Consider the following 26713-nt stretch of genomic DNA (forward strand, 5'->3'; position numbering starts at 1 on the left):
CGGGGGTTTGTGCGCCCCACGAGGATCCCAGGACGGGTCGCACCGCTGGATGCGGGAGCCGCAGACGAGCCCCCCCGGCAGCGGCAGGAGGAGGAGGAGGAGGAGCGGGGGTTTCCGCGGAGCCGCTGCCGAGCCCGGCACCGCGACAGGTGCGGCGGCGGCCCCCGGCCGGGAGCAGCCGCCAAGCGCGGCCGGCGGGACACGGGGCGAGCAGGGGCGATGCGGCACCTGCCGCGCATAAAAGTGATGGAGCGGCGGGGCGGCGGCGGGCGCCATGCGGGGCGGCGGGGGCGCGGCGGCGGCGGCGGGCGCGGGGCCGGCGCGGGGCCGCGCGGGGGGCGCGGGGCGGCGGCGGCGGGCGCGGGGCGGCGGCGGGCGGCGGGCGGCGGCCAACGCGCGGGAGCGGCACCGCACGCACAGCGTCAACGCGGCCTTCGGCGCCCTCCGCCGGCTCATCCCCACCCGCCCGGCCGACCGCCGCCTCTCCAAGGTGGAGACGCTGCGCCTGGCGGCCAGCTACATCTCGCACCTGGCCAACGTGCTGCTGCTGCAGCAGCGCCGGCAGGACGGGGCCGGGGATGCCGAGCAGTCGTGCCCGCAGCCTTGTCCACAGCCGTGCCCGCAGCCGTGCCCGCAGCCCTGTCCACAGCCCGTTCAGCCCGCTCAGCCCTGCTCGCCACCAGGTGCCTCCGCGCCCCGCTCCATCTGCACCTTCTGCCTCAGCGACCAGCGGCAGCGGGTAAGGCCCGGCTTCTGAGCGCCTCTCTGGGAGATCTCTGTTGGGGAGGTTGTTGTTATCCCCGCAGGTTTGGGATTGAACTGCCAAAGGGGTCAGTGTTGTCCTTGGTGCCTCTAACCTGTGTTTTTGTCCATCGAACAGCACCGAGAAAGAGAGAAAGCATCACCTGCTCCAGCCGTAACCGGACTCTGAACAGGCTGAGGTCTCGCACCACTCCTGCTCTGACTGTACCACTGCCTTGGGTAACATCGCCTCACTCGTGCCGCATGTTTACATTTAGATAGCACAGTACTAAAAGAGCTCCTTTTTATGCCTATGCACTTTGTTTCATATTGTGAGGGCTTTTTTCAGGGTGTTTTGCAAGTGAAATCCACTGGCTCGGTTGCACCTGGCGCTGCAGCTATTTTAGCGCGAGAAACGTTAAACCTCAGCAGCCAAGCCCTGATCCTGATGCCTCCCAAACCTGTGTCGCATGATGAAACTTGAACTTCCAAACACACAGTGTCCCCTGTCAGGGGAAGCTGCCACGAACACGCCGTGCCCTCCGCCTCCAGCGCAGCCCGGGCTGCACGCAGCGCTGCCGCCCACCCCTGCAGCTGCACGCCAGACCCCGGGGACACGGCCTGATGCCGACAGCTGACATGCTTCAGAGGTCTCAACGGTGCTGGCAGATTATTTTGAGGTGTTCACAGAAAGCTGGAAAAACTTCCAGTGAAAAAAGCAGCGCTGTTGGCTGTGCACAGGCACAGAGCACAGGGGCACGGGATGTAGCCAGCACAGGAGAGGAAAGGGGAGAAGTGCAGTGTAAGCGATGCTCCTTTCTTATTAACACTGTGAGTCCTGCCAGTCCTTTAAATAGCACGGGATATTCCTAAATCTGCCTGGCACGGAGGGTTTCCCAAGGGCTTTTACCCATCACACAGGTCTTTCCATAATTGCGCCCTGTACATCACTGAGGTTGTTTATCTCCCCTCAGTTTACTGACTTGTATATTGTTTTTCAGAAGTAACTCTAAAAGGCAAATAAGCATATTCTGTTTTCATATTTGGACATCAGTGAAGCAGCAGGCAAAAATCTTAAACCACAGAGGTTAATTTTGCAATATTTTTGTAGCTATTTATAACATAATTAATTAGGCATTAACTTGTTACTTTGGGAGGCACTCTGCACTCTTTGAGAGCCTGGTAACTGTACCACTCCAAGAAGTGCTGCAAGCAGAACTTGTCTCCTTTTTCCTCCCCTGCTGCCATCTGTGCTCCTGGCCAGCCTTGCTGCTCTGGTCAAATGTGAGGGCTGAAGAAGCAGCACTTTGTTCACTTTCTTTTCTGTACAGAGTTTTCTCTTCTTGCCCTACATAAGTGCAAAGCAAATTCTGGCAGTTGTTGTGAAGAACTTGGCAAGAGAAAAGTTGTGGTGGACTCCTATACAACTTCACCGTTTTAGTTTCCCTTCTCCCCTGCCCAACACACAGTGGCCACTTTTTCTGTAGCACAATGAGGAAAAATCTGCTGTACCTACAGAAATGCAGTAAGCTCTTCCTTTGAATTCTAACAAAGAAAAATACCAAGCAAATCCCAGCGATTCCACATCACGTCAGTCTCTTCAGTTATTAAAAGCCACAGGCTGTATTTTCCTGGATTGAGAGGAGATTTTTTGCTTTTAGAAGGTTTCTATCATTAATCTTTTTTTAATGAGGAACTTTCAATTGCTGCCAGATCATGGTCTGTGTTTGCTTTGGCACTGATTAGCGAAGCTGGAACTCTTTACAGTTTTGTGTAAAGTCTTTTTTTAATTTTGTGTTGTGTCGGCCTCTGTGTGTGGGCATAGAGTTCTACAAACATATTTTCCTGGATCTTTTTAATCAATTTGGAGAAATTTATCTTTTAAAAAGTTATTTGCTCTACAATTAAAGCTGATCTTGCAGTTAGGCCCTACATTCTTGTGAACACATTAAAACAAAGTATCTGACCTCTTTATAGACAGTTAACACTAATTTATTCATTTAGCTGTATCATTACATATTATACCTAAAATGACAAAACATAATTCAGTTTCAAACAAATTTAGGAAAATTTTTCATTGAGTATGCTCTGAATTTCAAAATTTGTAAGAAAGACAATAAAATTATTAATTTCAGGTTTTCAAAATGCTGTGATTTTATTGCAGTTTAAGAGGTTTTAGTGTAGCTCTTGGCAAATGAAGTATATTTGGATTTAATGAGATATCTTTATACTTAGTTATTAAAGGAAATTATAAAATGTGAAGTCCACTTTTGTACCAAAGTAAGAGCTGAAATCTCATAACTTGAAACTCTTATGAATGATTTCTACAATCCTACAGGAATTTGGTGTCCTCCCTTTAAAAGGGATTTTATCTCCCTAGTTTTGTAAAGGGTTTATACAAAATGCTTTTCAATGACAAAAGCAGGAGCAGGCCCTAAAACTTGGCCTTCTCTCCTGTTTAATGTAGCTCAGTGTAACACTGAATTCTTCTCTCTTTACTCAGGATAAACTGTTGAATTCAACTGGGCTGGAAGATTTTCTTGGGGTTTCAATTGCTAAATAATACAGGAGTTTCAGCAACACTGATTGATCGTGGCAGAAATTAGACCCCAGAGCACTGTGGCCCAAATATTTATGGTATAGACAGATAATGTCTATGCAAAGCAATTATAACCATGATTTCTCTGTGGAACGTTTGTGTATGTGTAACTGTGTGTATTTAAATGAGGAAAATTGGGGACAAATCCTTCACTTTGCCAAAATTTATTTGTAATGTAAAACTTCTCTAACCTCAGGAGCAAAAAAAAAAAAATTAAAATCAAGCGCTGTTACTCTGCAATGGATTTTCTATAAATCAAGGGGAAAAGAATTTAATTTCTGGAGACACAGATGAATTGAGGGCTCAGATTGCACATATAAAGAGCTCATCATCATTCAATGTTTTACTGAGTTTTTACTGTATGAGCTTGTGTGTCTTATCAGTCCTACTTTTTTAATCATGGCGCAGGGTTATTCATGGCATGCACAAATATACAAGTCAAAATCTTGAGGGTGTCTGAGAGCAAGTACCTTACTTGATGGTGAGGCATTGGAATCATGTGAGTTGTTCCAGAGGTGCCAAACCACCTCTAGTTCTGCAGATATTGGGGGTTTGACTTATTTGTGAGTGCATTCTGTTCTGTATGTATGAACAGAGCATGCCTGATGCCAATCCCAGCTTTGTTTTCCTGTAAACACTTGGCTATTCCATTTACATGATGCATGAATAAAGCAGAAACTGTGAGATATACACCATTTGGTCTCAGATCCCATTAAATTATTGTTAAAATAATCCAAGCATGGTACTTTGTATAAATCATTTTACTCAGCCTGCTACATCACTGTATAAAAACAGCACCTAGCAAAGTGAATAAATCATGTTGTTTGATTTTACTGGTTAAGTTTAAAGAAGCATTTGAACATGGTTATTTATGAATTAATCATAATGTAAGTCAAAGTAGTTTCATATGTTAGTTTCTATTTTCACTTCTGTTCCACAAAACAGAAGTTCCCTTTCATGGAAAATCTGCTTCTTTACAAAAATCTGTATTTGTTTGCAAAATGTGATTATATTTGCTAAAATAAACAGTATTTTTGCTACTAATTTAAACAACATTAAGATGGAAGTTCTCTTCTATAGCCATTTCAAGATACAAGTGGTTTTCTTTACCTTTTTCAAATCTATTTCTCCAAGATTTCAGCAGCACACTGACATGTGTATGAGTGCACCATGTGTGTGCATTGGCAGGAGAGAAGGGAAGTGGGTGGAAAGCTTGGGAAAATGAAAAGTGAGCTCCTCTGCTCAGGGCCTGTGCAATATCCAAAGTGCCAAACACAGGAGGAGATGGAGGGAGGGAAAGGATGGGGCAAAAGGGAGGGAGAAGGAAGGAAGAGGTTGATTCATCAGTGGAACATCATCAGGGCAGACAAGCACAAGAGCCCAGAGTGGGAGCAGCCCCTGCTGTGTCTCTGTGCTTTGGCCTGCTGCACTGTGGGACTGCTGACACTTCATTGAGAGAATATCACCAAAATTTATATCAAACCTAAACTGACTGCCTAAATAACATCTTCAAAAAAAGAGAATTATGTCTTGATTAACAGTAAGCGCTACTGGATAATACAAGGTGAGGAGAAGGAATTTATGTAAAATTAGCTAAAATAGACAGCATTGTGTCTATAAGGCAAGAATTCTGGGAGATCTCTTGCACCAGGAAACCTTTGAAGATTGAAGAAAAATGGTTCTAACAAATCAATATGAGGATTGTGGGGGAAGAAAATTATTACTGGGATAAAAAATACTGTAGAGTTTCATGAAAGCTTAGGTGGAAAAGTGACATTTCTTAATAGTGAGAAGAACTAAACTGGCTGCTGTGGTTGTATTTCTTTAAAAATCTTCTCAAAATTTGAATATACATTCCTATCCAGGCAGCCCAGGTTCTTATTTCAACTGGAATCCTTTAGCTGTTACAACATAATAAGTTTTAGAAATCTTGAAGATTCATCCCACTTTTGACATTGTACAACAAGGAGCACAGGGTTCTTCAGAAGAGGAAGGAGAAAGAGAAGGCATGGATGAATAAAGAAGAGTAATCAATAGCCCATCATGGAGGATATTCCCTGTGGTGCCAAGAAATGTCCCTCTTTGCAAGGATTTGATATCTTGATACAAGTAAAGTATGGTGCACCAAAAAAAGTGATCCCTGTTTGGGTGAAAGATAAAATGGAACAAAATACTTAAGACAAAAGTGGCTTTAGAAAGGCTTTATCTCCTCTCTTTCCTTTACAGCATTCACATCACAGAAGTGTTGTGAGGTTTTAATTAAACATTTGGAAATTGCTCTGTGTTCTTCCAAAGGAGAAGCCAATACAAATAAGACAATTACACTGAAATGGGTGATGGAACAAGGAAGTGATAAAAGTAATTCCGCTTGTTATGGCATCTCTCTCCAACATCTTATTGTGCTTCCTTCACATTATTAAAATCAGCCCTACTTTCCAAGCATATGTATGCAGATCATTTTTAAATGCAAAGATTGCAGAAACAGGTAATTCTTTCAATGAGACAGTGGAGCTTGGTGGGAAGGGTAGGCATCTGTCAGGCCCAGATAAGATCAGACAGCTGTGCTCTCTCCTGAAAGGGTTCTGTGAAGCTCACTTTTCCTAGGGAAATAACATCTCTGGTATGAAAAGCAGCAAAATGAAGTCTCCAAACAGATAAGTAGAGAAAACAGAAACTCTCAGAGCTCATTTTAATCTAAAATACCAACTCTGTATCAGGTGAAAAGATGCAGGATGAGAGGAGGATAACACCTTTACCAAACAGTAAAAAATAAAGGGCAGGAGGATCATTTCACTCTATAGTCTCAAATTTATCCTTTATATTAGAAACAAAGGTGACTTTAGCAACAATAATCACTGCAGAGAGCCATGGGACAATGAGAGGGTTGGAACACAGGACACCCAGGACAGGCTGTGGGAAGAGAGGTGGCTACAACAGAGGCAAGAAAACCAAGAAGGTGGAAACCCAACAGTAGTGTCACAACAGCAACACGGGATGGTAGAGCCAGACTTCCCCAAGGGACACACAATGAAAGCGCAAGCAGAAAAAATCAAAAATTGCAATAATTTTATCTTTATTTTCTTTTACTTAAGGAAGAAAGCTTCTCACCACAAGCACAGTCAAGGACAGGAGCAGGTCATCCAGGGAGGCTGTGGAAGCCTCTTCCTTGGAGAGCCTCAGAACTCGACACAGTGAGGGCCCAGTTGGGTCTAACTTTGAAGTCAGCCTTGCTTTGAAAATGGAAGATGTATGGAATAACTCAAAAAGTCCTTTTCAATCTAATTCTTGCTGTGATTTTATGAAATGATGAGCTTAGGGCTCTTAGAAAGTTTGTAGAATGGAAAGAAAAGTGCAAGGACTTCACAGGAAAAACCCACACTTTTGGTCAGTGCCAGGATCTATTACACCAGACAAGATGAGGAGCATCCAGCTATGCATAAAAAGAGGGGAGCAAAGAAGACTCCCAGAGAAAGCAGGAACTCAACAGGCCCATAAAGGGAATTTCCAAAACCAGAAACAATGAGGGCTCTGTTTCTATCAGAAGAACCTCTCAGGCCTGAATTAGTAAAGAGTTTTTAACTATTTGTTTGGATGATGGTTAAATTTACAGGTGACAACTTTGGGGGGCTGATTAAAATCAGGGATTAACTCATAGAAAAATAAACCAAGAAACGTTCCTAAAAAGATGCATTTTAATGTAGAAATGTTGGTAGTGCCACAGCTGGCAGGAATAATGCACCACACAAGCATATGATAGCAAATGACAAGCACAAAATGATTTTTGAGGTGTTGCATATGACAAGCCTTTATGTGAAAAGCAAACTCCACACTGGATGCAAACTTCACCAAGACCCCTTTTGGCAATAATTTCTATTATTATTAGAATTTTGTCTGAAGCATCTGGCTGGGTAGAAAATCTGTTAAAAATTGTAACTTAGAAGAATATTACAAGTAGAGAAGTACAAAGTCTTAACCACTGTGTCTGTGCAAATGAAATTAAGGACCTGAGATGATTGTGAATGCCAAATCAGGTAAAAGTGAGAGAGGATATCTGTATCTTATTAACAAATAAATGTCTCCCAAAGACACCAGCAGCAATATAAAAAGAAGTTATGAGACATTGAAGTTTTCAAGGGTAACATTTAAAGAACCTGTGGTGCTGCTGGTGATTGGAGCCTGAGAATATGCTAAACACCTGCATATACAACAATTATACTATCAGAAATGCACAATAGAAGTTTTAGCATCGTGGTAAGAGGTATAATGAAGTGATTCAAGATATATCCATGGGAAACAGGCTCCAGGCTGCAGGGAGCAAGGTCCCACTGTGTGTTGTTTTGTTACCACTGCAACCGATTATTTTTATTTGCCACACTGCTCAAAGAAAACCTGAGTGGAAAAGACAGGCTTTAATAACAGGTGCTGTGAGAGATAACAGCATAAGTGAGAGTTTCTGGCTGATGTAAGAGGCAGTTTCTGGAACTCTCAGTATCTACAGCAGTGTGAAACACCAACCCTGGAGCAGCCAAGCATGGGTCAGGCCCTCTGGAGCACGGGCAGTGGCCAACAAGAAAAACCCAAAGAGGAACAGCCAACAGCAGCAACCCACAACATTCAGGACAGAGCTGAAACCAGCCAGAGGCAGGAGGAAAAGCAAAGACCACTTTTCTGCTAGGTAAAACATGACAGTGCTTATTTTAGCTTCTGCAATGAGATGGAGCAGAGACAAAATGTACATTATGGGGAGCCTCTGCATTCCAGAAAATGCTGCAACATTGCCGTGTCCTCCATCCCACCAGACAATCCTCTGGCAGCTGTCACCAACGTGCTGCAGATGAGCAGATCTTCTCCGTAGGAATTGTTTCTTTCTGCCCTCTTGGTGTGTTTGCCTCTCCTCAAGTGGAGCAGCTTTCTCCAGGATGGGAAATAAACAGGAAAAATTACCTGAAATATCACTACCGTTAGGAAAACACCACCGCTCTTGAAATGTTTTAATTAAGATGGTTAAACTGCTTAGTTATAAAGACCTATTCTCATTTCCATTATGGACTTTGGAGATCTTGTGGCCTCAAAGAGTACAAAGGAGTCCAAAGGTCTCCATAATGTAAATAAGAATTAGTGGATTTATTTTCACTGGCATTATTTATAGTTAATGATCTTCTCATGTTGGCTTAATTATCATCTGATTCTAAAAGGCTAATAATTTCACTCCATTACCCTCCAGATCTGCTTCTCTTTCACAAGTTGTTTAACAGATGCCAAAAATTTAAAAAAAATAATAAAATAAAAAGAAAGATTAAGAGTCAAAGCAATGCAGAAAAATCAAAGCTGTTAAAAGACAATTGCTGAAGCAGTGATTCAGAATTTGTTGCTCACCACCTCCATCTGCTGAAAGTTTCAGCAGAAACAGATCAAATCTTGTAGGCACCACTGCTCCTGGACTGAGAAAACATTTCCAAATATATCATTAGCAGTTTCAAGAATGCATTAGACAGTTGGTTCTGGTGGGCAAGGCTCTGGTTCCTTTTGCCAGGTCTGTTAGTCCCTCACTCTGCCACAGGCAAAGACAAAACCTTCTGAAACTGTACAGTCAGGAATTGCTGGAACTTACCTCTTAATATCAAAACTCATCTGATTTTCAGCAAGATTTGAGTCCTTGAAAATGAAACTAAGGCTTTATGGGGGAAAATTTGCTAGGATTCAGATGCTGAATAAAAATCACAATGAGTACAAAGATCAACATCTACACACACACAAAGCCCATTCTGTGCCTGTGCTTCCAGATCAACCATTACCTGAACCCCACAAGAACTGAGCAGTGTGGAAAGGAGCAGGAACAAAGGGACCATCTTTGTGTATTCCAAATTGAGAAAATGATCAAAATAATGCAGAATAATTTGAAGGTGTGGACATCAGCTGAGAAGTGATGAACAGAGTGTTTGCTACCAGCTCACTTCCACAAAAACACAGAGAGAGTATGTGTGAACCATCCATGCTCCCTCCCTGCTGAACAAGACCAGGCATGCACAAGGTGGAGAAGCTGGAAAAGATGCTCTGCTTTGTTTGTTTGTTCCTTTTTCCACTCCCAAGACACAGAATTGAAATGCACATTTAGCTGAAAACAGCACATTCTGCAATTTCCACTGAGCAGGTCCCCATTGCACAACTGCTGCTCCACAACCAAATGTCAGCAGAGCAGCTGAGCCACACACAGGCCTGGGAGGGAAAGGGAGAGCTCAGGAGCCTGGAAGGAAAAGGGAAATCACAGTGCTGACCAAGGAAAATAACAAAAACCCTTCTGTTAGGCTACCTGATGGCATATGGTACATGGTTTGAGCCTCCTTGTGAATCCCTGTCAAGCCAACTACCAAGCAGAATTGGAATATTACACCAGGTAATGTCCCAGTCCCAATCTTTTTTCAGGATTGGTACTCCATTATGCTCCCACTTTAGGCAGAAATGAAACCTACAGCCCACTTTGCCTCAATATGTAAGGGTAGGTTTCTAATAACTCTGTGTCACCTTGGAAAATTAAAATAGTACCTCTTGTTCTGATTGTATATGAAAGTATAGCTAAAACAAATTTCATGGCACTGATTAAGTGTCGTGTTCACTAAACTTTCCAATCCCATTATAGATCTTTCTATATTGGTGTTAGCAGAGGCTGCACGGTGAGTAAGAAAAATCAGATTTCAGGTGCTCACAAGCATGACAAATAGGCACTGAAGTGGCCTTGAGCACTGTGATGTAGTAACAGAGAGGAAATTGAAGCATTCAATATTCTGAGGTGCCTGAGCCCTCTGCAGATGGCTCTTGGATAGTTGTTGGTAATCTAGCAAAAAGAAATCATCTGGGTTTGTGAAGGCTTGTTGTTTGTTTTGCTTTGACACTGCCAAAATAAATAATTTTAATTCAGGCAGCACAGTATGAGTAACAATAATACACACACTAACTTGCAGCTCTTACTTTAGGAGCTCATCTCTAAATGAAATCAATGCAAGGTTTAGCAAGTCCTTCATACAACAACAAATCTCCAGTTCCAGGAGGCTACTGTACATTTCTGTGTTAATTAGGAGCTTTGTGGAATTTAATTCAAGGTTGCTGACAGAAAGGCTTGTGATGAGGAGTATTTTAAACCCATGAGTGACAGTAACAGCAGTGCTGCAGTCTATTGCCTTAGTAGGACTGTGTGTTCTGCCCATCTTCATACCCCACCACTTCATTAAGTAACTCATAATAACTTAATAGGTCATGAAAAAAATGTATTTCTGTATGCTAATCTTTGTATCATTCTGCATTTTATAATTGGATGTATAATTAAAAAGCAGAAATTGAATTATATGCTTTTATTTTGGGGCCTGTTTCTATCTAGCAAGTAGACCTGTGGAAAGAGATGGATTCATAGTTGAATAGATGGTCTGAAAATATTTATATATTATATAATCCATTTAGACATTCACTTTCAGTGAATGAAGACAATACCAGCAGGTATCTAATAATTAGGTGTCATTAGTACATGCATAAAGATAAATTTTAATCTGTTATACTGCTCTGAAATTATAATGGTTTAATATTTTTTAATTAAGAGCTTCACTGTTTTAGATTTTCATATATAAGGAGGTGCTGCAATTCTGAAATAAATTTTAGTATTAAAAAAGTCACAAAATAATAGAATAGTGACATTTCCTCTTTAAATTGTCAGCCACAGCAATTGTGAGTCCCAGCAAAAAATTCTGATTTGTTAACACAAACCTCCCTGATCTTCCAACAAAAACAATTCTGTATCTTCAAATAAAATTAACTCAGATTAGCTTGTAGGTTTAATCAAACATGTAGAACACAGATCAGAGTAACAAATTGGCTATTACTCAGTAATATGCACAGGTGTGACCCTGCAAAGGTCAACAGCCAGGCACTTTGTTCAAGTGTGGAAAGTTAAAAATAGCCTGTGCAAGTGTAGTTTATATAAATTGGTGATGTACAGTAGCCTTTGAAGGCAAGTAAGAGTGAAAAGTGTATTTAATTACCTAAAATTTAATTGACCTGTACAGGAGAAAAATATGAAATGTGACCAATCCAGCAGCTTTATGAAAGAAATGAAGTGGTACTTTAGAAGACTATTAGAATTCCTATTGATTTTGGGAATAATCATGTCCTTGATTATTTTATCTCTCTCCACACATTCAGCCACCGCCTGCAAATGAAATTTAATTATTGTTTAGACAGAATCTGAACACATCCTGAAGCAAAACAGTACAACCAGCAATGGCACAACAATTTGACAGCTCCCTGCAGCAGTACAGAGAATCCATCCAGAATTGGATTGTGTCCCAGCGTGCTGCAAAACTACACTTTGCTGCCTCTCCTTGTGCTATCAGACAAAGCCAAGCCAGCCAAAAGATGAAATGGGGTAGCTGTTGGTCGAATTCCTGTTTCTCCCTCAAAGCCAGCACTCACATACTCACAGCGCCTTAGGAGCAAGCCCAATTCCCTGCTGGAGCACAGAGGGAGGAGGGTCTGTGTCCCTCCTCAGTGAGGGAGAACTGAATTACCTGCCAGAAGGAAAGCAGCACCTGCAGGATCAGGGAGCAGCTGGTCTCTCTGGGAGAATGATCCTGCCAGAAAGCAGCATTGCAGGATGAGCTTGGTAGAACAGGCACCAACATCACAGGGCTTGTGCAATGCATGTCACAACACCCAGCTGATGTTTCACACTGCCTGAGGACTCTGGTTGGTAGCACAGCACCAGTTATGTCAAGATAAGGCTCAAAGTGGGAAAATCCACTTAATTTTGAGATGTTCTTCATGGCTCCTTTCAGAGGAAGAAGAGTTCTTTCAAATGCACCCAACACTGTGCCCAGCCATGACATTTCTGTAAAGGTTGCAGGAGTACAAACAAGAGCTGGACTCAGCAGCTGCCTGTCATCTATGCCAGCTCTGGGTGCCAGCATAGAAGACTGATTTAAAATTGCATGATGTGGTACATTTAAAATGTACATCAAAAACCTGAATTTATACAGGCTGGATTCATCCCTAATTTTATAAGTACATCGTGTCACATTTTCCAGGCAGCTTAACCTTTTGAAACTACTACCTATTAGTGGGCCAAAACCATCTTTTAGCTTTAGAAGGGGTTTTAAATTCAAAATATACTTGGCACTTCTGTTTCAAGTAAAGATTAAAAGCTGGTGGAAAAGAGTCTCACACTGAGCTAAACCCACCCCAGAATGGTGTTATAAATATGCAGAGGCTATGGGGAATAAAAACAAAAAAAGACCTTTGTTTCAGCAAAGAAATCTGCTTCCTTCTCAGGATCAAATATGATCCAAGAGAAAATGGTGAAAACTATAAAAAATTACAAAGAATGAGAGTCTGCAGCAAAATTTAGAAATATTCTACAGTAATATGTAAGAGAACAAGGAAATAAGCATCAATTTATAGTTCTAGATTGAGACACACAAGTTAATCTCTGAATACTCACCAAGATGACCATGCTCAAGGTCTGAGTAAAGACATTGAACTGCAATGAGACTGAGGAATGGATACTACTGAACCCAAAGGGAAAGTAAAGCTTGATGTTCTCAATTCTAACATGTCCAAAGTCACCATTAATAAAATCTGATAGCAAGATTTCCCTGGCAAACCTAATTTAGGTTTTAAAAGAGAAAATACACTGTGTGTGGTTTAAAAGGTTGAACGGAGTCACTTGGGAACTACAAATTCATGAGTATGACCTCAGTAGTTTGTGAATCTTTAGAAAACACCCTGAAAGGTTTGATTTAATGCAGGTAAATAGAGATAAAAAGGATGGTCCTGTACAGTGACTAGAAGAGTTTTTACTTGCACATTTTCTCAAGAGTGAAAATACAAAGGAGAAAAAAAAAAAAAAAAGACAAAGAGAAAGAAGAAAAAGGAAACCAGAACAAGGCTCTGGCCATATTTGCAGGCAAATGAGCATATGCAAGTGGAAGGCTGAGCCCTGGTGCTTTCTGTAATATTCCATGTGCAGCTGTGAATGCTTGCACTAATGCCAGCTAATCTGCAGAGCCATGGGCTGAGGGAAGGCAGAGTTGGCCACAGCACTGGAGCCATCTACTACTCTTCAAACACTGCAACCCAATCCTTCACATCCTCCTGGGCTCCACCAGGAGGGAGCAGATGGAGCCTCACTAAGCTGCTCATTCAAACACAAATGCATAATAAGGCAGTAAACATTAGGGTTTGACACAATACCAAAGCAGAGGAACAGCAAGAGTTTTGCTAAAAGTGCTTCTCACTTAAACCTTTCTCTGATGCTTCCAGTAGAGTGAGAGTTTGTGGCTTAAACCAGGACTAGCAGCATACAATAAAATCTGAGTAAACAGATTTATACTGTTTATATTAAAAAAACAATTAAAACTAAGGAAAAGCACCTCTGCAATTTGTTGTTTGCATCCTTGCAATTAAGGCTCATCGCTGACATCCTGCACTAAGAGGATGCCTTTCAGCTTCCTTTTGGTTTCGGGGTTTGTGGTGGTTTGGTTTTTTGTTTGTTTGTTTTTGTTTTTGTTGTTGTTGGTTTTTTTTGAAAGGTCTGACAATTTTCTCTTTCATTCCTATTCCAGATGCAATATGGAATTTTTTTTCTCTTTCTAACAGTCAAAGTTTAGAGAACAAATAAAATGAGGATGAAAAGTTCTTCTTGGTCAGCTTTTTAATTTAAAGGTTTTTCTATTTTAATTTTCTTTCTTTCTTTTTTTTTTTAATTCATTGAAATCTTAGGGTCAGTAGTAAATGTGCCATTCAAGTATCTATTTTTCCTAAAACCATGGCAGAAACCAACCATCCCTTTGGGACAAACAAGCTGAAAGGAGACTTTCTTTTGTTCTCTTTCCCATGACTGAAGTGAAATTGCTTGCACCACTGGATATAACTTCATTTTAAAAGAGTTTTCTTAATAAATGCAAAGTAGGGTTCAGACTACACAGATAGACTGGACAGAAAAGGATAAGGGATCCAAAAGAATAAACCTCAAAAGAGTTTTCTCCTACTTTCTGGATATCTTATCCTAATTCTGATATCCTTCCTCCTCACAAAGCAATTCTGACCTTTTCAAACCATTTCTTTCAAGCTGAGGAACATTTTCACACCATTTTGTGATCTGATGCATTCCAGCCACTCACATGTGGCCTTACTGGTTTGTCAGGATGCATTCCTGTCTCATTTTATTGTAGCTTGAGGATAATATTTGTTGCAATACAGTTGGGCAAAGAAGAGAATGTGAAACAAAGTCTTGATTCTGAGTTCCCTGACCAATCTTGTCATTCAAATAGAAATAAAGAGTATGGAATAAATCCAAAAAGGAGAAGGAGAACACAGTTTTCTGTGCTTATTCAAAGGATAATGATGTCCTAGGGGAGACAATAAAAGCAAATGAAATTGTACAAAGGACACCTCCAGTACATCTAGTAAACCTTGTAGGAAAACATAACAACAAAATCAATAATAAAAAACTATTTGTGAGGATGCTAAATAAAGCAAACTAGGAACAAGACCTCTGAAATGCATTAATTGTAAACTGAGTTCTAATACTTAAAAATAATTATTCCTAATCCAGGTTGAGATCCAATAAGGATATTTACCCAGTGCTTACCTCTTCTTTTGTGCAACCTGACTTCCTATAAATGATCAGGAAAAGGGGAACATGGCAAAGCTCATTATCACAGTGCACACCATGTACTGTTCTGCTCAAAACAACGCCTGCATTTGCCCAAAAGTTGTGTGAGTGTTTAAGGAAGATCATCCATGTGCCGGTTTGTTCTGCATGGATGGTTACTCCTGTTAAACCTTGTTGATTTTTATGTAAGAAGAACAGCAAAATGAAAGTGCAGAATATGAGAGTCTCATGCTGCACTATTTCTAAATATACTGGGTACACAAAGTCCAGCAGCATCCCAAAAACAGCCTTTTGTAGCAGGTATAACAGTGTATTTTATAGATTCTCCTCATTTAAAAGGGATAATCAGATTTTCATCTGATTATAACAATCATCTCTTTGTACTGAAAGTAAGCACAGTGAAAATAGTCTAAATGGATTTTGGAAAGAGTGGGATAAAGTCACTGAGTGAACTGGAGCAATGCTTGAGAGAATGCCAGGAAGGAATCTACAGGTTTGCTGTAAAATACATGCATTAAAAATAAAAGAAACCAACAAATCAACCAGAATACACACATACTTCTAGCCCAATACTTCAGCACATAAAACAACTTAAATTCATTAATGATCACAATACACTCCTCTCAGTTTTAAGAGACAAGTTCCTAAATACTTATGCAGTACTTTGAACTCTGAAAGTCTTTTAATTGAAAGAGACCTGCACACTTCAGCAGTACTTAAATGTCTTCAGGTAATCCAAAATTCATCTGAAAGTTCAAAGAGATTAATTTATAGAGTATTGGCATTTCAAATGACCAACTCTTAACCTGTCAAATGATATATCTTAAAAACTGCAGCAAAAATCTCTTTTTAGAACTTTGGTCTGGTCATGCATTGCAGTTTATCAATAGTAGTAAAGCTTGGCAAACACAGAGGCTGTGGTTGAAGTTCATGTCAATATAGCACAAGGTCCAGGAAAGACTTGCTGTCTCACTAAAAGCTTTTCTAAAGATTTAACTAGAAAAATGTGAATGCTATTGTAAGATTTCTCTGCACTGCACCCACATTCACCCTGCAAGAGCTTCCCGCACATGGTCACAGATATTAAACATAAATGTAAGTAATGAATATAAAACAAAAGTCCTTTTGCACTACTACAATAAGCACAGCATTTATATTTCAGGAACTGCTGAATGATAACAGTCATAACTCTGAAATTATTTACTGTGAAATTTGGGCCACTAAAATAATTCTAAATATGCAATTCTCAAGTAGAGGAAAAGTTCAAGGAGAAAAACCCTTAGTTCTTATTCTTGCATCATATATTATAAATTAAAAATTAGCTGTATCCAAGTCTTAGAACATTTAATAATTACATTTCCATCTTCTATTTTTCCCTTGAGCTGTGCTTCATTACACAGGTGCACAACTGAGTAGGGATGCTCTGACTGACCTCTCCGTTCTCTTAAAAGTCCAAGATGAATTCCCACTTACTATAAATGATCAAAGTTTTATGGACTAATGACAGTTTAAAATACTTTTTTTCCCCCACTTTTACTGCAGTCCTGTCATTAAGACTAACAATCTAAAGTAGCTAAGAGAATGAGTAAGCAAGATGATTTACACAGAAGATAGTGCAATGGTAAGAAGTGGGGAAAGTTCCTCTCAGATTTTTCTGTGGCTGACGCATTAAAAAGATTTACACCAAGGTCTTTAAGTGAAAAGAGAGCATTGCCAAAGAGGTCTGGCAAGCTCTTCTATCAATAAAATACTCTGCCCCATAAATTTAACCAAACTCTCAGCTTAAAACCTGATTAGCACTACAAAGAGCTTGCCTTGGTACCAGAGTTACCAGCCCAGTATCCAATCTGATAGAAACCCAACAAGCAACATTTCTACAAAATTTTCACCACCATGGCATCTCTCATACTTCTTCTTCCCCCATGATGCCACATGTAAAGGGTGAGGAAATAAGCATGAGAAAGCACAGGCTCTAATACAGAGCAAAGTCATATTGAAATTACTTAAGGCTGGGTACAGCAGTAAAGTTTCTGTGCCTGGCTGATCTGTACCTTTAGAGCCAGACTTACAAGAATCATGGCATAGAACATCTTTCAGAATGTTCTTCAGTAAGAGGTCAGTTCAGACCAAGCTTTTATCTTTTTCATAATCCAACTCCTACTATTTTTGTTCATCAGAAATAGCCTGAATCAGATCTGAGTTTAGGTGTAGGGCAGATTCAGATGAAGGCTTAATTTTATGACTGTACCAGTACATACATTTGACATTTGAAAGCAGCAGTATTTGATACAGTTCACAAAGAAATTTCAAGACAAAATCACAGAAAGAAAACATGAGGCTTGCTGTTGCTCAGTATAACAGAACATTATTTGTTTGGTGCTAAAAATGGGCTTAAGGTTGTAAGCCATGACTGTTTTGACAGTCCTTGCTTCCAGATCAGCTGTTCCTGACATTTCCATCAACTATCAACTTGGATTGCAGCCCATCCAGATCTAGAAAACAGGTGCCATCCACTTTTGGACTTCACCCAAAAAGAGTAGGGAAGATACTCATATGTCCTCACCCTCACCCTGAAAGTCTGAATAAAGTGATAAACTTTATATATAGGGAACTCCAGTCAGATCCTGGCAGGAAGAAAAGCAAGGGGCCAAAGGGGTGGGTAAGCAAAAGGGTCTTTTGATATCACAGCAGTGGAGGCATCTCTGCTGAGGGCAGCAGGTTGCCCTCATCAAGACATCTCTGAGCCAAATTCTTTAACCCTCAAACAGATACAAACAAATACATAGAAATCCACTCAGAGGGAAGCCAGGTTTGCCTTCTGGCCAGTCCACATGTCCTGAGCAATTTTACCCTGAAACTGAATCAGGACACAGCCTTGGATAACTGGTCCATCACAGTAGTGCTGAGTTTCTATGGGAAAGTTTGATATCATCCAGGAATTGTTGTGCTCCTTCAGCCAAACAAGGGTGGAAGAGAAAGCCACCAAAAAGGGAGGAACCTTCCATAACCAGCACTTTTCCCAGCTCACTGCTGTGATTTGGCAGTCTACAGGCAGCCAGAAGTGTCAGGAATTTAAACAATTCTGGTTACACAAAGGTTACAAACCTTGCTGGCAGCATTTAAAAACACAGAAGGAGGCAGATCCCATTCCTCTTCCTGCTCAGTCATTCCTCAACCAAACTTTGAGCACTTGCAGGTCCAATTCCCAATTCTCCAACTTTCACCTTTCTCAGACCACATACTGGATACTATCAACAACCAGTTGTAAAGTAGTGTCACAAAATCCAGGTATTAGCATGGTAAAGTAACACCAAAATTTAATAGGGAGCTAACATGCATCAAAGGAAGGTCAGCCTACAAGTCTTATTCCTAATCTTTTATCTTCATCAAGAATTTGCTCCTCTATCCAACCACTCTATGGCTGTCTAAAATACAGTCAGTATTTGTAATGGTATTCTGATTGAGATAAGGAAAAAACCACAGAAGGTTACTCATGAAAGTGCTTGCCAGTGTTCCTCTTTGGTCAGAATTATAAGTTTTAGCAAATAAATTCACTGTTTCAATTATAGGAGAATCTGTGCCAGCATTGCATGTATTCATTCAAAAACATACATTCACATGTGCATAGGAAGCTCCAAAAAATGGATATGTCCTAAACAGGAAACAGGACAGAATGTGACTTTCCTGGCAACAAATATTCAACTAAACACAGAGATTTTAAACTGTTTTAGGAAAATGCTTGTTTCACATTCACCAATTTGGAGAGGGATTCCTCTTCTGCAAATGTAACTTCATCAGCTCTCCAGTAGCAGATGGCAGGAGTGATCATAAACAGGATGATTTTACTTTCTGGTCAACATCTACTTGTCAGGATTTCTATATAGGTTCGTTTTTCATTGAAATGAAGGAAGAGCTGCATCTATTTCTTCATTCACATACAAAAGATTTAAGAAAAATTAGCAGGAAAGTCTCATAGAAACACAGCATCTTCCCTCCCACTCCCTGCCTTAGAATCTTGTACAGCAGCCTGGGAAACCAAAACAGGTCATGCATTAAAAACCAGTTTTCAGAACAATTCATTAAAAGCACTGAAGAGTGCTTGTTGCTTTCATGTTCTCCCCAGATGATGTGTTGACTACATACCATACTTGCAAGCCCTCATTCCTTGCAGACCTGCTCCCAAGGGAGAGTTAAAAGTGGGAAGACACATTACTTATCCAAGTATGAGAAGCTAAAAACGTTCAGAGGGGATTACAAATGTCATTTTTCCTACTGAATCTCTTCCACACTAAGTCCTGTTGACTGCCCACATTCTCACAACCATTCCCTTTGAACAATTGTAGAACCATCTCAATCTCAAGTATCTTCCTTTAGGGAAATGCAGAACATTTCTCTTGTTTTCAGTGTGTTGGGAAAGACATGAAACTCATCCATAAAGAATTTATTTCTTCTCACCCATATTTTTATTCCCACGTGAAATACAACTTTTACATCCTGCATATACAGGAGTTGTGTAGAATTGTGATTTATAGCACTTGTTTCACCCATTTTCACTGCAGTATTTTTTACTCCTTTTTTTTTTTTTGTTTTGTTTTGTTCGACTTTGTATTTACTGGGTTTATCTCCTACAGTGTATGAATTTAAAGAAGTTATGGAGTTCTGAGACACTGTTGCAGAGGTCTGTAGTCAGTAGATGGCAGCATGTGGCTGCTTAGCACACAGACTGCCAAAATTCTTACAGGGGAAACAAACTCCCAGGCAGAAACAGCTGGGTCTTTGTAAACCCCTACATATCTTTCCCAGCAAAATACTGCAGTCATGTCTACACAAAATCCTTCAGGGCCTGAGTCAACTGTGAAGCTTTCTCTGATTCTGGCTTTGGTGTTTGCTTGAGATTTTTTTTTTTTTTCAAACAAAAGCACAGCAGAAATTAAAATATTTCTGTAAAGCAGAGATAATCTAGACAAGGTCTCTTGGTACAGATACTCAGAAAGGCTTGTAAAAGTTTGGAATTCCAGCCCTGCATCTGAAGTTCAAGACATTAGTTCTGGCAACTCAACCAATTTTTGTGTCCCTGCTTCTTCACAGTTCTTGACTACACAGGGTACTTTCCTGCTATCAAACAATACACACACATATATAATATTTTCTCTCTTTCCTACCTGTATAAAAGGATGCAGCAGTGTATCCAGGAGGATACACCTAACAAAATTTAAAATAATGAATCCCAAAATATACCCCTCTCTCAGGTGGTTTTCATATGATAATTTAAATGGAAACAATTCCCAAGTTTGTATCATATACATGCCTTATTCATTCTAAATTCATAATTCTCTACATTCCCAAAACCAAAATGGGCTTGAGAAAATGTACACCGCTATTTTCACTTGCAATCTACAGTTTGCTTCTCTAAGTAATTATATTAAATGCTGTGGGCAACATAAAAAGTGTATTTCTGTATGCAAGGTTTATTTCAATTTATGTGATGTGGTTCTTTCAGCTTAGCAAGTTTAGGGTGTATTTATAAGAGAGTTTCCAAAGTGGATAGAAACTTCCTCTCTCCTACCTGGATATATCCCTTTCACTTTCTGACAATATAGAAGCTTAACAGAGTATTTTTCTGAAAATTTTATACAAGTGCTACAAGTCCACAAACAACTCATACATCTCCTTTGTCGTGTTGGTTCTACAGCCAGAATTACTTGGTCATTCCAAAATAAATGCTAAAGAAACAAGAACCTATTTTATGTTGCTGGTGTGTTTTTCTTACCTGACATGATTTCATTAGCCTTATTCTGTCCCCCACAAGCAGCTAAAATTCCACTTTTTCCTTGTTGCAAGTAGGAGCTGCTTCAGCACTGTGGGGAAAGAAAACCCTTTTGTCAAACAACATTGTGCTTTTAAATTGCAACATATCACACAATTGATCTTAATAAAACAAGGTCTCAGAAGGGCATTGCAGCTCATAGATGTTTTTAAAGCAGCAAGTCCATTTGTTTTGAGCCTGTGAGGGCAGTGGCCATGGCTCCCATGCCAGGATAGCTGGAGGGCCCAGCACGGATGGAAGCACTGCCTGTGAATCCTGAGCTCCTGGAGGGGTTCCTGTGCTTGACCACAGGATCCTTCAAGCCTCTGAGCTCTGGGCACTCAGATCAGGGCCTCTCCCCAGCCCCAGGACTCCCAGGCTCTGTCAGGAGGAGCGTGTGCTCCCCCAAGCTTCCCCCAGTTATTTAATCTCCAAAAGTCCATCTGGCAAGGAACAGAATTTGGAACCAGCTGTTCGTCCATGCAGAGCATCCCTTTGGATTAGGCAGTTATTGCCACAGACTATCTCAGAAAGTCCAAATTTCAATATGCCTTTGAAATTTGGGGTGCTTTGAGTTGCAGCAGATGAGCTACAAAGAAGGCTGCAAAAATCCTTTGTATTGCTAAGCAGTATTAATGGAGTAAAATGATGATGGGATTTAAAAATCCCAGGGTAATGACAATTAAAATGGCATCAATTGTAGCAAAGAATGGCAGTAAAAGTTCTGCATCAACCTAACTCCATAAATACAGGGAAACACAGGACATTTTCCACTTCTCCAGGTTCTAATGCTGCCACATTACATCCTACTTGTAACTATTGCTTGGCAGTTTCTGAGCACACCTTATAGGCAACATGGCAACTGACAACACAATTCTTTATGTCTTTGATAGCCTTCCCACCCTTTTATTTCTTTTTTATGACCTCTTTTTCCTTATTACCTTACCATTAATCTCTATTTCCTCCCTGATTTCTCTCTCCAGGTGTTTTCTCCTGTATTTCTTCAGATCTTAATAAATTTGATGTATAACACTGGGGGGAAGGGAAGGATCTTCTCTGAAGCAGCATTTAACAAAGATAAGGTTAAAAGAGGGGCAACAGGATCTAATGTCATTATATATTTAAATAGTGCTAATAGTGCACGAGCAGGCATGCCAGAATTCACCAGCTGTCCCTAAAGGTACAAGCCAGCTTTCTGCCTCCTCACATGATAGCCCAGTTTAACCTCTGCTGGAAAATAGCACAAATAGATTGAAAAACCTCCTTCCCTACAACCAGTCTGATTTATCTGCCTTCAGGAATGTTCAGAGATTTTCTGTAGAGTTGGAAATTCAAATACTACACTCAAGGAAAATTAACAGCAGAAGTTTAATAGTAGAGTTAAAGCAGAGTGGATAAAGTAGCATAACAGAAGTTTCTTCATAGACATCTATATGTATATGGAAGATATATCTGTATATTGATATAATATATATATATTACATGTATTATATATATTATAATATAATATATATTATATGTATTATATATATTATAACATAATATTTAGATGATATATAATCTAAATATTATAGATATTTATACAGATATATATACACATATCTCTATATAATAAAATTTATATATCAATAATATTTTCTATATGGACAAACTATGATACCATCAAAATAAGCAGAATTTGAATGGGAATTCATACATGGGAAAAAGTTCTGGACATAAAAACATGCAAGAAATTGAGGGACAATTTAGCAAAGGCAATAATATAATTGGGCTGTGTCCAGCTATAAGAACAGCCATTGAGTTGCAGGTAATGATATCTGATCTTGACATTTTCAAATGTTTAGGCCAATTGGCACCTAAATGCAGCTAGAAAACAACAGATCTAAATCTATGAGGAGTCATATTCTCACTTTCTGACCTCACTAATAAGAAGCAAATATAAGACCTATAAATGAGAAAGAGAATGAAATTCCAGAGAAGTGTGTGAATAGGAAGAATATATTTAATTTTGGCAATGTTCATATGGATGTGCAACTTCTAGTGTTTACAATCAGCTTTTTCAGGCTACAACATGTAACTCTTTTCTTGATTGAGTCTGTGTCTGGAAAGGATTTAGTCTTGGATAACCTTCTGGGACAAAATGATCTCTAGCAGCCTGCTGTGCCTGTATCTCCCAGTTTTCCTTCAGACCTTCAGCAAAATAGATTTGTTATAAAACAAAATTTTTCTTAAATTCTAAATTCAGACAAGCTGGTATTTAGTTAGGGCTTTTTCCACCCATGAGAAATTATATGACTGCTCACTTATAAGCACCCTTTAGCTCCAGAGCCCTTATAATTTGTTTAGGTTGATATCATATATTGTGTATCACACTTCAGTGAGCTTCCATAGCCTTGCCAGCTGCCATCAGTGGAAGATTTGGGCAATGAAGTACCCTCAGTTCAGCAATCCAGACACAGTAGTGAGTGCTGGCCTGATGAAGTCTCTGTTACAGAGACAGAAACCTCAGGCAAGATTTGACTTTGGAAAATTGTTGGAAACCTGGTTTGTGTGGCAGTGCTGGAGGTGGAAAATGCACTTTATACTCCATACACTATAGAGCCAACACTACCACAGCTAGAATGTAGGAGCTGCTCTACATCAGGAACAAAATACTTCACTCTTCTGTTTAAGCCTTCATAATTTTACTGTCAAATAAAATGTCTCAGGTTTCACCCAGTCTTTCATAGAGTACTTTCTGCATTAGGCAGCCCTTGTCCTTATGCAAGTTCCTGTATCTACAAAAACATTTCATTTAACTGTTTATAAAACAATTTCTCAGTTCTGACACTGCCAGAAAAGTTTCAAATACAGCACCTGTCCCTCTTGTACTTTCCCTGCATTCACCAATGCTTTGGAAATGAAGCCACATCTCAAAAATCAGGCCTGGATTACACAGAGGTAGCGCAGCTGCAGAAGCCAGCAGGGCTGCACTGAGCTTCAAAAGCACAAAAGGTCTGAGATTATTTTTAATAACCTGGCCTCAACCTGAAGGAGAAATAGGAATTAAAAAGAAGGAAAAAAAAAAAGATGAGGCATGAGATAATCAGCTTAGATAAAGCAAAGGCATGATTTGATCAGTTTGCTCTGCAGTGAAATTATTTGGTACATAACACACCCTGGGTCACTTTAGAAAACTTCTAACAGGCACAAAGAGATTCAGGAAGCAGGGGACACTCCATGGAAAAGTACAAACCAGTTCATTACTGTCCAATACACAAAAACAATTGCTAGGAATAATGAGCTACCAATCTTCACTGCTCCAGAGATGACTCCAGATGACTGTTCCAGACAACATTTGCCAGCCATGAAGATCATGTGAGGAGGCTTTTCTCTGTTTGTCCTTGGGACAGGTTGAGCCTGATGTCACCGTGATATTTTCTGAAAAATCCCTTCACCAGGATTTCTTCTCCTGGGAAGATGAGAAGCCTCAGCTTCTCCATGTTTTGCTGCTCTGGAATGTGGCCTGGAGATTGTTTGTCCAAACATGTGAATTGTTTTTGCTTAATGGCCAATCACGGCCAGCTGTGTCAGAGTCTCTGAGTCAGTCATGGGTTTTTATTATTCATTCTTGTTAAGCCTTTTGATGTATCCTTTCTCTTTCTTCAGTATAGTTTTAGTATAGCATTCTATAATATAATATCATATCATAAAATAATAAATCAGCCTTCTGAAAACATGGAGTCAAATTCTCATCTCTCACCTCATCCTGGGGACCTCACAAACACCACACCTTGGTGCTGCAGAGCTGCCATCTTAGTTCTTGTTTTCTTCTTAGGACTTTTCCATGGTTTTTTCCATGTTTGTTTTTTTTTCCATTTGAACCCTTGAGCTGCCAATTATGCCCTTCTCACCAACCTTATTTCTTCAGTTTCACTTTGTTTCTTTGCACAGCTCTGTTCTTTGTAGGCTTTTCCAGCTCTTGCCATCAGGGCAGCAGGTTTCTCAGAAGTCTGAGCTGGGGCTGCACAAACATTGCTGGATCCTGGATCACAGACACCTGAACCACTGGGAGGAGGTTACAGGGACAAGAAGCTATTCTGTAAAACTATTGACATTCTCTTAGGAAGAGCCATTGTTTTCATTGTCACATCACATTTCTGTGAGGAAGCAGAGAGCAGCAACACACACTTAATAAGATAAAAGAACCTCTTTGCATCTCATTCAACCCTGACACAGCAGTAAGAGCAGCAGAGGATTCACACAAAAGCAGACAGAAGTACATCACAGAGCTCTTCATTTGCACTAAGTTAAGCAACAATAAGTCTACTTAGGCCTGCAGATGGTTCAGTGCCTCTAATGCTTGGCTTGGGTTTTAATGCAGAAATACCAAAAGCTGTTAGTGGCAATGCTGAATGACCTCCTGCCTACAGTCAGTGATTTGCTTTTAATACTGAACACCATCTACAGAGTGACTGATCATATTTGGAGTCTCATTAGGCAGTCACAAATGGAAGGGAAGAGGCACTAGCTAACTCTCTCTGCCCTGATGAGCAATAGCAGGATAAAGCACTGCCAGCCCTCTTAGATCAGAACCTGCACGCTCTGGGGATGCAGCAGCAAGAAAAGTTTGGTGTGTGCAAACAGCCCAGGCAACATGTGCCAGATGTGACACTGTAGGAAAAGCACAGGAAATAAAAAAGTCATCATGGATGTAACAACCTCATCTCTGGCACTCTGTCTCTCTTGTGAGATAAAGAAATTTCCATATCCTAGCAGGCAATCACATCTAACTGCATGATCCCCCTGCTTTGTTCAGTTGAACAGCTAAATAAGTGTTTTCCATCTTTTCTCAGATGGAAGGCTCCTAAAACATCACAATATGCCAATACTGTCAATGTTAGCCAGCTTACAAAAAGTATGTTATCCAGGCCATTCTTCTTGACCCCTGAAACGAATCCATAAACCTCTGGACAACAGGTCAGACAAACAGAGCAGACATAAGTCTTCTCACTATAACTATTTTTTCTCTTTTTAATATTCCAGCACCCATCTACTCCTTATAGTAAGGAGTCTTGCAAAACTTGTCTTGCAAAACTTACTCTGTTAAGCACTTGTACCAATTGATTTTATCCTGAATATTGGTTGTCATAGAAAATTAACCATGGTAATTATTTCTAGGAAACTCTTACAAATGCTGTCAGCTTGTGGAAATTGCAATTACTAAACAAGGATCCCTGGTAACTTCAAAGCTTTTGGACATAACTTTGAAGAAGTCTGTGTATGTCAGATTTCACCTGTCTATATTTATGTCCATTATTGCCCTGAAATTACTGCAGCATCAGTACTGATGAGAAAGAACAGAGTATAAACTACCTGTTTATACCAATGGGTTTGATGCCTATGATGAATTTTGAAAACACTATTGAAAATTTCTACTTGCTACATTTAAATATTTGCAATCTGGCTACAATGTGCCTTATGTGATGTGAGAATAAGGAGGGAATTATATGATGGCACAAAATCCCAATCTTTTTATAAATTACTTAATCCCACAAATCTTGTTTTCCTTAATTCATTACTTTATTGACTGGCTGGCTGAAAAGTTATAGTAGCACTTGCTTCCACTAATCATCAGATCAAAGAAATCTGTTAAAGTTTTAATTTTGGGAACACTTCTGAAGAATGTCTTTTGATCTAAGAAACCTAACTTTTCTCATCCACCTAGATATTTTCTTGTCTTCTCTCCTGATTCCACTCTCAAAAGAAAAGAAAAATTGATCTGTCAAATCTTTCTCTCTATAACTCTGAAACTTTTAAAATTGGCAGAGGCTTTCATGGGTCTTTTCAACTTAGTTTTACAACCGTAAAAATTTGACAGATCTCTGCAAGAAAAATGAGAGCATGATAGATTTGTCAAAGACTGAGTGGA

The 26713-nt window shown here is 40.0% G+C and overlaps 1 protein-coding gene across 1 annotated transcript; it reads left to right on the forward strand.

Annotated features, from left to right (window-relative positions):
- The first annotated feature begins 274 nt into the window (after positions 1–274).
- Positions 275–4192, forward strand: LOC135450332 (transcription factor 15-like). Its single transcript, XM_064718393.1, has 2 exons — positions 275–739; positions 881–4192. Exons 1-2 carry the CDS (start codon positions 275–277, stop codon positions 929–931), a joined length of 516 nt encoding a protein of 171 aa, XP_064574463.1. The 3' UTR covers positions 932–4192.
- The last annotated feature ends 22521 nt before the right edge of the window (positions 4193–26713 follow it).

This window comes from Zonotrichia leucophrys, chromosome 7, assembly GCF_028769735.1.
Source record: "Zonotrichia leucophrys gambelii isolate GWCS_2022_RI chromosome 7, RI_Zleu_2.0, whole genome shotgun sequence".
In the NCBI taxonomy this organism is placed as follows: domain Eukaryota; kingdom Metazoa; phylum Chordata; class Aves; order Passeriformes; family Passerellidae; genus Zonotrichia; species Zonotrichia leucophrys.